The sequence below is a fragment of the Felis catus genome, chromosome D1 (genome assembly GCF_018350175.1).
Source record: "Felis catus isolate Fca126 chromosome D1, F.catus_Fca126_mat1.0, whole genome shotgun sequence".
Lineage (NCBI taxonomy): Eukaryota > Metazoa > Chordata > Mammalia > Carnivora > Felidae > Felis > Felis catus.
The window spans coordinates 74356637-74370938 of NC_058377.1; the positions used below are offsets into that span (position 1 = coordinate 74356637).

Below are 14302 nucleotides of genomic sequence, written 5' to 3' on the forward strand. Positions count from 1 at the left end.
CCCCTTACTTCTACTGGGCTGCTGGAAAGAAGGATGTCAACAATGGAATACAGAAAAGAGATGAAATTAGAGGACCGATCAGGAAGTCCAGTCACTCATGGACGTTTCTAGGAAGTGAAAAGAAAGAGAGGGAAGAAAATTATTCAAGAGATAAAATTATAAAACTGAAGGGTGTGAGTTTGCAGATATAAAGAATTTATTGAATGGGGTGCCTGGCTGTTTCAGTCAGTGGAGCACGCAACTCCTTATCTTGGAGTTGTAAGTTAGAGCCCCATGTTGGGTGTGGAGATTATTTAAAAATAGAATCTTAAAAAAAAAAGAATTTATTAAGTGCTTAGTATAATGAATCATATAAAGCCTCCTCCAAAGCATCATGGAATTTCAGAACTCCAATTGTGAGAGAAGGTCAGTTGTTGGAGCCCATTTATTTCCTACTAGAATCCACAGTACACTGGAAATACCCAGGTCACATTGATGCACATTGTGGGATAAATGGAAAGTGATGAAGGATATTAAAAAATATATATTTACATAGTTTATTGACTTCAAGGGACATATGGGCTGTAATGAGTACCATGACACCTGCATGTATCATTGAAATGTGAACCTTATTTATTTATTTTTAATTAAATTTTTTTTTCAATATTTATTTTTGAGAGACAGAGAGAGACAGAGCATGAGTGGCGGAGGGGCAGAGAGAGAGGGAGACACAGAATCCGAAGCAGGCTCCGAGCCATCAGCCCAGAGCCTGACGCGGGGCTCGAACCCACGGACCGCGAGATCGTGACCTGGCTGAAGTCGGATGCTTAGCCGACTGCGCCACCCAGGCGCCCCTATTGAAAGGTGGACTTCAAAGCATAGCAGTACAGCCTACTTCCTTGTCCTGTACAGAATTAAGTGGCCAAAGCAGCAGTTTTCCTTAGATTGATATATATATATGTATTTTATTCTCTTACTTTTACCTTACCATTCTCTTACCTTACTATAGTTATTCTAGAACTCCTTGGAGAAAAGATCCTGGGATGCTCATAACTATTCTTGTTTTTTTTTTTTTTTTAATGTTTACTTATTTTTGAGAGAGACAGAGTAAGAATGGGGGAGGGGCAGAGAGAGGGAGACAGAATCCAAAGCAGGCTCCAGGCCCTGTCTGAGCTGTCCGCACAGAGCCCTTACAGGGCCCCTGAACCCATGGACTGAGAGATCATAAACTGAGCTGAAACCGGATGCTTTACCGACTGAGCCACCCAGGCGCCCCCAAATAACTATTCTTAAAAGATTGTAACAGGCTAAACAAACCCAGACTCTCTGTTTGGAATTCTGTTTAAGAAATGACTCATAGTTAATTCTTAAACAACAAAAACTTTTGCGATTATTTGAGTTCTGCCTTTGACAGTCCAGACAAATGGAGCTGGGAAGATTTCCTTGAAAAGAGTATTGTCTTGGCTCTCTGCACTAGATCCGGAGTCGGGAGCCTACGGCCCGGCCATGTCCCATCAGACCGGCACCCAAGCAAGTGAAGATGTTAAAGATCTCTTTGCAAGAGTAAGAAATGGAAAATACAGACTTCTAAAAATATCTGTTGAAAATGAGAAACTTGTGATTGGCTCATATAGTCAGCCTTCAGATTCCTGGGATAAGGATCATGATACCTTTGTTTTACCCCTTTGGCGGACAAACAACCGTGCTATATATTATTCAGGTTGGATTCTCAGAATTATGGATATTCATTCCTTGATCTCCAGATCATTCTCATGTTTGTCAAAAAATGCTGTATGCAGCAACAACAGCAACTCTGAAAAAGGAGTCTGGAGATGGCTACATTAAAGATCAAGTATTTGGAACAGTAAAGGAAGATGTATCATTACATGGATATAAAAAGTACATGCTCTCGCAATCATCTCCTGCCCCATCGACTGCAGCTGAGAAACAATTATGACAAATTAAAATGAATGAGGTACAAACGGACGTAGGTGTGGACATAAGCATCAAACACTACAAGGAGTAGCATTTCCTATTTCTCAAGCTTTCTAGGCTTTGGAAAAATTAAGTAAAAGCTCAACTATGTGCAATTAGAAATAGATATAAAAAATAAAATTATAATTTTGGCCAGTACAACAAATACAGAACTAAAAGATTTGCCAGAGAGGTTTCCCAAGGATTCAGCACGTTACCATTTCTTTCTGTATAAACATTCCCATGAAGGAGACTGTTTGGAGTCCCTAGTTTTTATTTACCCAATGCCTGAATACACATGCAGTATAAGAAAATGGATGCTGCATTCTAGCCTCAAGAGCCCTCTGATAGAAATTGTAGAAAGACAATTACAAATGGATGTCATTAGAAAGATCGAGATGGACGATGGGGATGAGTTGACAGCAGACTTCCTTTATGAAGAAGTACACCCAAAGCAGCATGCACATAAGCAAAGTTTTGCAAAACCTGCAGGAAAAAGGAATTCGAAGACTTATTAGGGGGCCAGCTGAAAGTGAAGCCACTGCTGATTAAAATCATTATATTAAGCATCGCAGTACTAGTTTTTGTTTAAGTCCAGTGTTTAGTACAGGAGAACTGAAATCACTCCATGTTGACACATAGTAGGGAAAAAATGTACTTTTTGAAAAATAACGCTTTTCACTTCTGTGTGTTTTTAAAATGAAGGCTATAGAAGACTCATGATTTCTGTTTTTGAGTTAAAGGTAGAAGAGGGTTCGACATAGTGATGTTTACTTTTGTCACACTGTTTTCACAGATTAATAATGATTCCATACTTTCACATAATTCTTAAAATTTTATACACTTGGGCCAAGTCCAGAAAGTCTAATGTCTCAAAGTAAGATACCCTCCTTACTGCTCTGTAGTGAGACATCAAATTTTTTCCTGAAGGAAGAAAGACCTTAAAATATTCATACTACTTACGAATATGTTAAGGACCACATTAGATTATTTTCTAAACTGAGAATTTAGTGTGCCTGGGTAAAGGTGGAAAGTTGCTGACTCTGAGAAGCAATGCTTAACTCAGCCTGTGGGGTCATGTCTGCAACTTGTAGAAACAGTGTTTCATGGCAGCAGTCTTTTCCATTTGACTTTTTTGGTTTTTAAAATTTCAGAAGAAATTTTAATTTCTGAAACCTTAAAGGTACCAGATATTTTCTATACTGCAGGATTTCTGATGACGTTGAAAGACATATTTGAACAGCTTTAATAAATTCTCTCTCTAATGCTTTGCAAAATTTCCTTTTCAAAAGTAAGTCATTTCCTTATAAGTAGTGTGAGGCCAAATATTTATGTTCAGATTGAATGTTAAATTAATATCCTTAAACAAAACTAAAGTCAACAATGTTGAAAGAGTTTTAAACATCAAGATTGATTTTTCTCCAGAACCACATATTTATAGGCAAATTGTGTTCTTTATTACTTTTAAGCATACTCAGATTTAATAAAATTGTTGGAAAGTCTTAGTACTTAACAGCCTAACACAAATTAAACACTTAAGAATCTTATTTCAATTTATATCTTACTTCAAAACACATTTAACTGTTTTTAAAGCTTTGCATTTCAGCTACAACCTACAGAAATTTAGAAATTTTGAGCCTTTTTTTTTTTTTGATACTTGAAACAGAAGGAGTTAGAATACTACGCCATGTTAAATCTGATAACCTGCTGCAAGAGCCATAATTTGGAGGAGTTTTTAAAAATGAACTATGGGGGGGGGCGCCTGGGTGGCTCAGTCGGTTGAGCGTCCGACTTCAGCTCAGGTCATGATCTCGCGGTCCGTGAGTTCGAGCCCCGCGTCGGGCTCTGGGCTGACGGCTCAGAGCCTGGAGCCTGTTTCAGATTCTGTGTCTCCCTCTCTCTGACCCTCCCCTGTTCATGTTCTGTTTCTCTCTGTCTCAAAAATAAATAAACGTTAAAAAAAATAAAAATAAATAAAAATAAACGATGGGGATCCAGGATTTAGAATTTCTTCATCTAAACTTTATGCTGCATAAAACATATTAGAAATGGACATTTCATAGTATAAATATGAAACACCTTTTTATGCCTTATTATCTAAGGTACTATATGCACCTTTCAAAAATTCCATGTGTGTTCAAGTAAAGCATATTAGAATAATTATAGGTTGACAGGATTTTTTTCTAGAGTTAAGAGTATTTGCGTGGGGTTTTGTTTGTTTACAGATAATCAGATTGTAATATTTAAACATGCAAAATAACTGGCAGTAATGTTGCACTTGTTTTCTAAAGATAAACTTTAACTTGTTTCATGGGTGCCCACATAGACACATACAGACACAAATTACTGCATTGAGAATCCTAGAGCTGTGTTTCAGAACATAGCTGAAGCTGTATTTTCAATCAGAAAGAATGTTAAACCTGTCATGAAGGTATAAAATAATTTGGTGGTGAATGTCTTTTTGTACCATTCATGTGCAATTATAGTCTAAATTTTACACTACATGAAAGTAAATGGACATTTCAGAATATAGATGTGATTATATAGTCTTTAATTATTATTAAACCAAGATTGCTGGAAATCAGTGATGCATTTGTTATAGAGTATAACTCAGTGTTTACAGTATGTTTTAGGTGACATCATAACCACCAAAGGTGAATAAGATATTCCCAGTAAATTTATATAGCAGTAAAGAATTACATGCCTTCTATGGACACTTTATAAGTGCATTTTATATTGCAATACAATTTTTTTCTCCTTAAAAAAAAGGAAAAGAGAATTGTCTGGTAACTTGTTAAGAAAAGAAATAATTCAAGTTGGAAATATAATTTAAAAGCAGACTGTGTTGGTTATTAAATTATTGTCACTCAGCTCCAAATTTAAAGAGCTCCAAAGTTAAAGAGTAAACTTTCTTTACTCTGTGTTGCTGGTGCTGGATCTCTGTGTAATCTTTTTCTCCTTTACCAGTCAGCATCTTGTTAGGTTCTGCCAATAGGGGGCACTAGAGAGAAGTTGGAAGGTAGGAGTGGAGACATGACCACCTTCTTCCTGTTTGCTTGTTGTGTTGGTCACAGTAGTCCCCTTTGCCTCAGTGGTAGCAGTTGGTTCTAGATTCTAGTTTCTTTTGGACTGCCCAGCCTCATTTTGCTCTTTCAGTGGTATCAATAGCAGCCAGGTTTTGCCTCTTCCAGAGGTCGGAGCCTGGCTCCATGAAGTGCCTCCTTTTAGTCTCTCTCTTTTTTTCCCTCAGTCTTAGGGCTAGTGGCTTCAAACTGTGAGTGCTAGCTCTGGGTTACCTCAGATGTTCCCTTTTTGTCTTTTCAGCCCTCCAGCAGCTGTCTAACCAATTCCCTGTATTAAATACTTTCTGTTGAAATGCTTGGAGTGGGTTCTGTTTTCCTGTTCAGACCCAAACATATACATGGACTAATATAAAAACTGGATCCATGAACATGATCTCGTTTTCTTATCAGTTAGCTTAGAAGTGATATTTGATCCTTCTGGGTGAAACTCCTTATCCTCCTCATAGTCTTTATATATATATATATATATATATATATATATATATATATATATATATATATATATACACATATATATATATGTGTGTGTGTGTGTGTGTGTGTGTGTGTGTGTGTGTGTCACATAATTTAGTATGTTTTAGAATCTACAGTTTTCCAGAAAGGTCAGATGGACAGTAGTAAATAGGGACTTTGATCCTTTTCCTTACTGCTCATCTTTGGAATCTAGCCACTGGAATCTGAGGGGGGAAATTTTCCTTCTATATAGTTCCGTATTCTGTTTCACTTGGTAAAACTGAATTCAAATTAGAGTAAGCAAAAGGGAGACTGTACAGATCTTCCTGGATTTATGATGAGGTTACATTCCAATAGACTCATCATAAGTTGAAAACATCCTAAGTTGAAAATGTATTTAATATACCTATTCCACCTATCATAGCTTAGCCTAGCCTACCTTTTAAACATGCTCAGAACAATTATATTAGCTTACAGTTGGGTAAAACCATGAAACACAAAGACTGTTTCGTACTAAAGTGTTGAATATCTCACAAAATTTATTGAATATGGTACTGAAAGCAAAAAACAGAATGCTGTAAGTGTATTCATTGTTTACCTCTGTGATTGCATGGCTGACTGAGAGCTATGGTCTGGTTATATTCCTGTCTACCCCTAGGTTGGAGGTCTGACATTAAATGTGCTGTTCTGAACCACATAAAAATGTGGGTTCCCACAGGGGAGCACCTTTCTATTTTGGCCATAAGGATGCATACTAAAAACAACTTCAGCCAATTTAAAAATTGGGCATAAGGGTTAAATATAATAAAGTCCTTTGAAAAAATTTAATAACTTTTCATTGTTTTAAAACTATTATCTGAAGTAGAAAAAACTCACTTCTAAAAAACTTAACAATTATATGAAGGCAAAGCAATTAGTAATTTTTGCTACGTTCTATCACTTACTTTGACGTCTGGTCACTCTACACACATCCACAAACTATCATTTTTATATCATTTTTATACTAAAATATAACTCTATTTTGATTATGAAGTAACCACACAGAAATTTTCCTCAAATTTCTAAAACTGAAATAGGAACATTCTTCCGATCACGTTATTCAAAACTTTGATGTATTTTAGGATTTGGCCGATGAACTTGCCCTTGTTGATGTTGCAGTGGACAAATTGAAGGGAGAAACAATGGATCTTCAGCATGGCAGTCTTTTCTTTAATACTTCAAAGATTACCTCTGGAAAAGGTTAGTTTTAATGAAAAAAATTTTTTTTAATGTTTATTTTTTAAGAGACAGAGTGTGAGTGGGGAAGGGGCAGAGAGAGGGAGGCAGATACAGAATCCAAAGTAGGCTCTAGGCTCTGAGCTGTCAGCACAGAGCCTGATGTGGGGCTTGAACCCACCAGCAGTGAGATCATGACCTGAGCCAACATCGGACGCTTAACCGACTGAGCCACCCAGGTGCCCCAGTTAGTTTTAATTTTATAGCGTTCTTTTCAGAGCTTTAAAAAAGAGTAATGGGGCGCCGGTGGTGCAGTCGGTTAAGCGTCCGACTTCAGCCAGGTCACGATCTTGCGGTCCGTGAGTTCGAGCCCCGCGTCAGGCTCTGGGCTGATGGCTCCGAGCCTGGAGCCTGTTTCCGATTCTGTGTCTCCCTCTCTCTCTGCCCCTCCCCCGTTCATGCTCTGTCTCTCTCTGTCCCAAAAATAAATAAACGTTGAAAAAAAATTAAAAAAAAAAAAAGAGTAATGAATTTTACCATATTGATATTCATAAATATAAAGTTAAAAGTAGCACCACTCTCATTAGGACATACAGTTTAAAAGGTTAATTTTTGCTTAAAGCGTTAATTAAAAAAAAGAACATTCCATTCAAATTTGAGGAAACTTGGAAAATATAAAGTATTTATAATGCATAATAAAAAGTTTTTAAATGTAAAAAAAAATCAAAATCTCTCCTGTTAATGCTTTTGTTTGTTTCTTTTTCCTATTCATTTGTTTTTATGTGTCATATTAGGTAAATGCTTTTTATTTTTTATTTTTAAAAAATGTTTATTTATTTTTGAGAGAGTACCAGTTTGGGAGGAGCAGAGAGAGGGGGAGAGAGGATCTGACATAGGCTCTGCATTGAGAGCAGGGAGCCCAATGTGGGACTTGAACTCATGAACCATGAGATCATGACCTGAGCCAAAGTTGGATGCTCAACCAACTGAGCCACCCAGGTGCCCCTGGATAAAGGCTTTTTAAACTTGTCATTCCATCTTATACATTTTCCCAAGGTTATGTCTTGAATACTTTTTGTAATATTGTTGATATACGTATCTATACTCTTTAACCTGGTTTCCTTTTTGTGTTTTATAGAGGAACAGTTTTCAAGGTATAGTGTGAGGCCATACTACAGGAAATGGGGAGCTTGGCCCCATTAGCATTAGCATCATCTGTTGACCAAATAAGAAGCCTTAGAGAATTAGGAAAAATAATTATCATACACTAAAGTGCATAATGCACTCTTTGGTGATCTGATTCAATAGATATACTTTCTACTAAAGCCCTCTTACCTAACATGATTGGAACTGAGGGTGGTTACTTAATTTAAAAATGTGTGTTAGGAGCCATCACTGGAGGTATCACAGTTCCAGGTTTCAAGTTATATTACAAAGTGGTAGTAATTAAAACAGTGTGGTACCGGCATAAAAATAGGTACACAGATCAATGGAGTAGACAGAAAACCCAGAAATAACCCCACAATTATATGGCCAATTAACCTTTAACAAAGGAAGAATGAATATCCAATGGAAAAAAGACCGTCTCTTCAACAAATGGTGTTGGGAAAAGTGGACAGCAACATGCAAAAGAATGAAACTGGACCACTTTCTAACACCATACACAAAAAGAAACTCAAAATGGATTAAAGACCTAAATGTGAAACAGGAAGCCATTAAAATCCTAGAGGAGAACACAGGCAGTAACCTCTTTGACAGCAGTTGCAGCAACTTCTTACTAGCTATATCTTCTGAGACAGGGGAACAAAAATAAGCTGTTGGGACTTTATCAACATAAAAAGCTTCCAGGAGCACTGGCTGGCTCAGTTGGTAGAGCATGCGACTCTTGGTCTCAGGATTGTGGGTTTGAGGCCCATGCTGGGTGTGGAGATGACTTCAAAATCTGAACAAATAAATAAATAAAACAAGCTTCTGCACAGCAAAGGAAACAATCGACAAAACTAAAAGACAACCTACAGAATGGGAGAAGATATTTGCAAGTGACATATTTGATAAAGGGTTAGTATCCAAAATATATAAAGAACTTATACAACTCAACATTGAAAAAACAAATAATCCAAAAATAGGCAGAAGACATGAATAGACATTTTTCTGAAGAAAGCATACCGATGGCCAACAGACCCATGAAAATATGCTCAACATCACTGATCATTAGAGAAATTCGAATTGAAATGAGATATCAGCTTATACCTGTCAGAGTGGCTAAAATCAACAACACAAGAAATAATGGGTGTTGGCGAGGATGTGGAGTAAGGGCAACCCTCTTACACTGTTGCTGGGAAGGCAAACTGGTGCAGCCACTCTAGAAAAAAGTATGGAGTTTCTTCAAAAAGTTAAAAATAGGACTACCCTACTTTCCAGCAATTGCACTACTGGTATTTACCCAGAGGATACAAAAATATTAATTCAAAGGGATACATGCACCCTGATGTTTTTATAGCAGAATTATCAACAATAACCAAATTATGGAAGGAACCCAAATATCCATCAACTGATGAATGGATAAAGAAGATATAGTATATATATACAAGGTAATATACTCACCCATAAAAAAATATGCAATCTTGCCATTTGCAATGACATGGATGGAGCTAGAGAGTATTATACTAAGCAAAGTAAGTCGGTCAGAAAAAGACAAACATCATAGACATTTTATGTTGACCTAAAACATGGAAATGTACTTAGAAATTCATTTGTTAGTTTTCTGATTTGAGTATAGTTCAGCTAATTGAATTTTGCAGTATCTTTTTAAAAGCACACCAATAGTGATCATTTCAATTTCATTAAAGTACTACAATTAACTTGAAGACATTTATGAAACAGTCACAAAACTCTACTAAATTTTTATTGTTTTCCTTCATTTTTATTTCTCTCACCTAAAAGGACAATTTTTAAACAACTTGATTTTAATATGTCTTTCCAAGGCATTCAACTTAATTTTCTTTTTTCTTTTTTACAGTTTTTAAATTTTTTTAATGTTTACTTTTTGAGACAGAGACACAGAGAGACAGACAATGAGTGGGGGTGGGGCAGAGAGAGGGAGACACAGAATCTGAAGCAGGCTCCAGGCTCTGAGCTGTCAGCACAGAACCTGACATGGGGTTGAACTCATAAACTGTGAGTCAGAGCTGAAGTTGGAGACTTAACCAACTGAGCTACCCAGGTGTCCCGCCCCCCCCCTTTTTTTTTTTTTTTACAAGTTTTTAAATATTTATTTTTGAGAGAGAGAAAGACAGAGTATGGGGGGGGGTGGCAGAGAGAGAGAGGGAGACACAGAATCCAAAGTCGTCTCCAGGCTCTGAGTTGTCTGCACAGAGCCTGACACAGGGATTGAATCCATAAATCATGAGATCATGACCTGAGCGAAAGTCGGACACTTAATTGACTGAGCCACTCTGGCGCTCCTCAACTTAATTTTCTTAGAAACAATTATTTCGGGGCACCTCAGTGGCTCAGTTGGTTAAGCATCCAACCCTTGATTTCAGCTTAGGTCATGATCTCAGGGTTTATAAGATTGAGTCCTGTGTTGGCTCCACGCTGATAGTGCGGTGCCTGCTTTGGATTCTCTCTTTGTCTCCCTCTGCCCCTCTCCTGCTTGCACACTCTCTTTCTCTCTCAAAATAAATGAATAAACTTTAAAAAGGAAACAATTATTTTAAAAAATTAATTATGGTACTTGACATATAAAAAGAGTTTAAGTATAACAAACATCAGTGTGTCCAACAGCTAGCAAGAAATAATAAAACATTACCAATTCAGTTGATATGTTCTGTGTTACATCTGTTCATGTCTCAAACCTGAGTATAGTGGTTACCTTTACCATGCGTTTCATTCACACTTGTATTTTGGTGACGTACATTGTATTATGTAATTAGCAGATATAATTGGCATAAATACATTTGGATATAAACATGACTAATTCTTGATATGTAACAACTAATGAACAGAAGTACACAGACCTCCCCTATGGAGATGTACTGGTTCAGAGTATTCAGTGTGCCCTGGGTGTCCGTATGTTTTACATCAGTAAATCTACTGAATCAGTTCAGTGGAGTCAGGTTAAAAGAGATCCTGCCATATTAAAATACTTAAAAAAAAAAATCATTCAGTCTTTATTTTCTACTAATGTGGCAAGATAAATACCTGGGTCAATATTTTTGCTATAAATAATAAAATTCCTGCATAAAGTATGAAAGAAAGAAATTATCAATCCTTTCAATATTTCAATTTTAGTGTATGTGCTGCCGAAGCGAGCACTCCTTTCAATATTTCAAGAATAGATAGGCACTGAGTGAAGTCAGGAAACTAGAGTTAGGCCAAGCATTGTAGCTAGTTTTCACTAGCTAGCATCAGCCAAACTCTGAACTTTAATTTGGCTTCCACTGTCTCATAGGATTTAGGAGACTGGAGACAGAGCTTAATTTGGGGAGTTGCATAGGAGGTAACCCCATAAAGCTGGGACCCCAATGGATACCAGGAGTTAGTCAACTTTTGAAAAAATTATTTATTTATTTTGAGAGAGAGAGAGAGGGAGAGAGCAGGGAAGGGGCAGAGAGAGGGGAAGAGAAAGAGAATCCCAAGCTGTCAGCACAGAGCCTGATGTGGGAATCAAACTCATTAATTGTGAGATCATGACCTGAGCCAAAATCAAGAGTCAGAGGCTCAACCAACTGAGCCACCCCCGCACCGCTAGTAAACTTTTTTGTGAAGGATCAGATAGTAAATATTTTAGGCTTTGTGGGCTATACAGTCTCTGTGAAAACTTACTCAACTCTGCTATTGTAATTCTAAGGCAGCCATCAACAATGTGTGAGTAGGTGTGGCTATGTTCCAATGAGATTTTTTTTACTAAAACAGGTGGTCTGCCAGATTTGGCTTGCTGGCCCTCATTTGCCAATCCTTAATATAAGGATGACCTAGAAATAATTCCTTTCTCCCTACCTCTGGGGACTGACAGTAAAATCAAGTGTGTCAGTTGCTTTAGTAAAGGAGGGAAATAGTGGCTAAGAACTTGTAGCCACCAGCTGGCCCTTATCTGAATTCCAAAAAAACCTCAAGCAGTCTTAGGACTTAAGATAGTCTCTGGAAGAAATCCACTTTATTTCAGGCCTCAAAGAACCTCCACAAGTAAAATCTGCCCCCCCCCCCACCTGAACATCTTACAGTAGGAATAATTAAATCTACAAAGAAAATACATGAGCAAGAACCAGCAGAGATAACAGAAAAGGCCATCACAGATTTCAGATACTGAAATTATGAAGCACAAATTATAAATTAACTATGATTATTCCATTTAAAGAAATAAAGGACAAGCTTGAAAATACCAGTATAAGACAGGAAACTATTAAAAAACACCAGATTTTATTTTATTTTATTTTTCAACGTTTATTTATTTTTGGGACAGAGAGAGACAGAGCATGAACGGGGGCGGGTCAGAGAGAGAGGGAGACACAGAATCGGAAACAGGCTCCAGGCTCTGAGCCATCAGCCCAGAGCCTGACGCGGGGCTCGAACTCACGGACCGTGAGATCGTGACCTGGCTGAAGTCGGACGCTTAACCGACTGTGCCACCCAGGCACCCCAAAAACACCAGATTTTAAAATAGCCAAATATAACTTCTAAATATTAAATAGAGTGAAATAAAAAACTCAATTAGTGGGTTTAATAATAGAGCAGATACATTTGAAGAGAGAAATGATAAGTCTAAGGCAATTACACAGACAACAGCAAGAAGCAGAAAATATGACAGGTTAAGAATCATACAGGATAGAGGGATAAAGTGTCATGTGCATTTAATTGGAAAAGTGGGGCAGAGGAAATATTTGAAGAGAGTATGATTGTACAATTTTTTTAGAGAGAATGTGAGTGGGGGAGAGGCAGAGAGAGAGGGAGAGAGAGAATCCCAAACAGTCTTCATGCTGTCAGTGTGGAGTCCAGTGCGGGGCTCAAACTCACAAACTGTGAGATCATGACCTGAGCTGGAATCAAGAGTTGGATGCTTAACCTACTGAGCCACTAAGACACCCCTGATTTTTGAGAACTAATGAAAAACAACCCATACATTCAAGCCAAATAATCTCAAGAAGGATAAATATAAAATCCTACCTAGACACATTTCTTGTGAAATTAGAGAACACTAAAGGCAAAGAAAAGAAAAAAATGTCACTAGACAAATTACCTACAGAAAAGAGAGAGAGTAATTGATACATCAATAGCACAGCGAAACCAGAATACAGTGAAATGTTATCTTTATTTTTTTACGTTTATTTATTTTTGAGAGACAGAGAATGAGATGGGGGAGGGGATGGGCAGAGAGAAAGGGGACAGAAGATCCAAGGCAGGCTCCATGCTGATAACAGAGAGCCAGATGTGGGGCTCAAACTCACAAACTGTGAGATCAAGACCTGAGCTGAAGTCAGACGCTTAACCAGCTGAGCCACCCAGCGCCCCTGAAATGGTATCTTTAATGTGCTGAGAGAGAGTAAATGTCAATCCAGAATCCCTACATAGCACAAATATCTTTCAAGAATAAGGTTAAAATAAAGACATTTTCAGACAAAGACTGAGATAGTTGCCATCAGAACCTTGCTAATAAAAACACAAAAATATATACTTAAGACAAAAGAAAAATGATCTCAGGTCTGAGATGCAAAATATGAAGAGCACAGAAAATGGTAAAAAATGAGGACAAATCTAAATAAATGTAAAATGTATAAGACTATAATGTCTTATGGGATTAAAAAATTTTAAATGTAGCATATAAATCTGGGGATGAAAGGTAGTAGTGGTGAATGAAGTAGTGTTCTAAGTTCCTCAGTCATTAGGGAAGGTGGAAAGGTGATGATTATCTTTGGACTTGGATAAGTTAAGTATGCGTATTATAACCTTTTATTTATTTAATTTTTTTAATTTAAATTTTTATTTTTTTACATGTATTTCTTTTTTAATTTTTTTTTAATGTGTACTTGTTTTTGAAGGAGAGAGAGACAGAGTATGAGTGGGGGAGGGGCAGAGAGCGAGGGAGACACAGAATCTGAAACAGGTTCCAGGCTCGGAGCTGTCAGCACAGAGCCCGATGCAGGGCTCGAACTCACAGACAGTGAGATCATGACCTGAGCCGAAGTCAGACGCTCAACCAACTGAGCCACCCAGGTGCCCCACATATTGTAACTTATGTGACAACCTTTAAAAGAATAGAAATGGTGTAACTTCTAAATTAGTAAAGGGGAAGAAGTAAAATTACAAAAACATACCGGGTGAATAAAAAAGAAGGTAATGGAAAAAAAAAAAAACATAACAGAGACAACATATAGAACTAAGTGAGGGTTTAGTGTTTAGTGAGGGTGCTGGACATGAAGCTATTAATAAAGAATCCATTGTGCTTATGTATGTCAAAAACAAGCAAAAGGATTTAAAGCTATTATTTATGTTTTCCTCAAAAATAGGAAGTGCACGTGAATATATCTAACAAAATATCTTTAAGAGGTTTTATACAGGAAAGAATACAGCCTTATTGGATAATATTAAATACCTAACTA

At 37.2% G+C, this 14302-nt stretch overlaps 1 protein-coding gene and 1 pseudogene across 2 annotated transcripts in view; both read left to right on the forward strand.

The window, feature by feature from the left end:
* Positions 1 to 14302, forward strand: part of LDHC (lactate dehydrogenase C) — a 44098-nt gene that overhangs the window by 2897 nt on the left and 26899 nt on the right. For both annotated transcript variants that reach the window (XM_011286740.4, XM_011286741.4), the window contains exon 3: positions 6611 to 6728. In XM_011286740.4, coding sequence (XP_011285042.1) covers positions 6611 to 6728 — 118 coding nt within the window. The remainder of the gene's footprint in view (positions 1 to 6610; positions 6729 to 14302) is intronic.
* LOC109492040 lies at positions 1137 to 3612 on the forward strand (annotated as a pseudogene).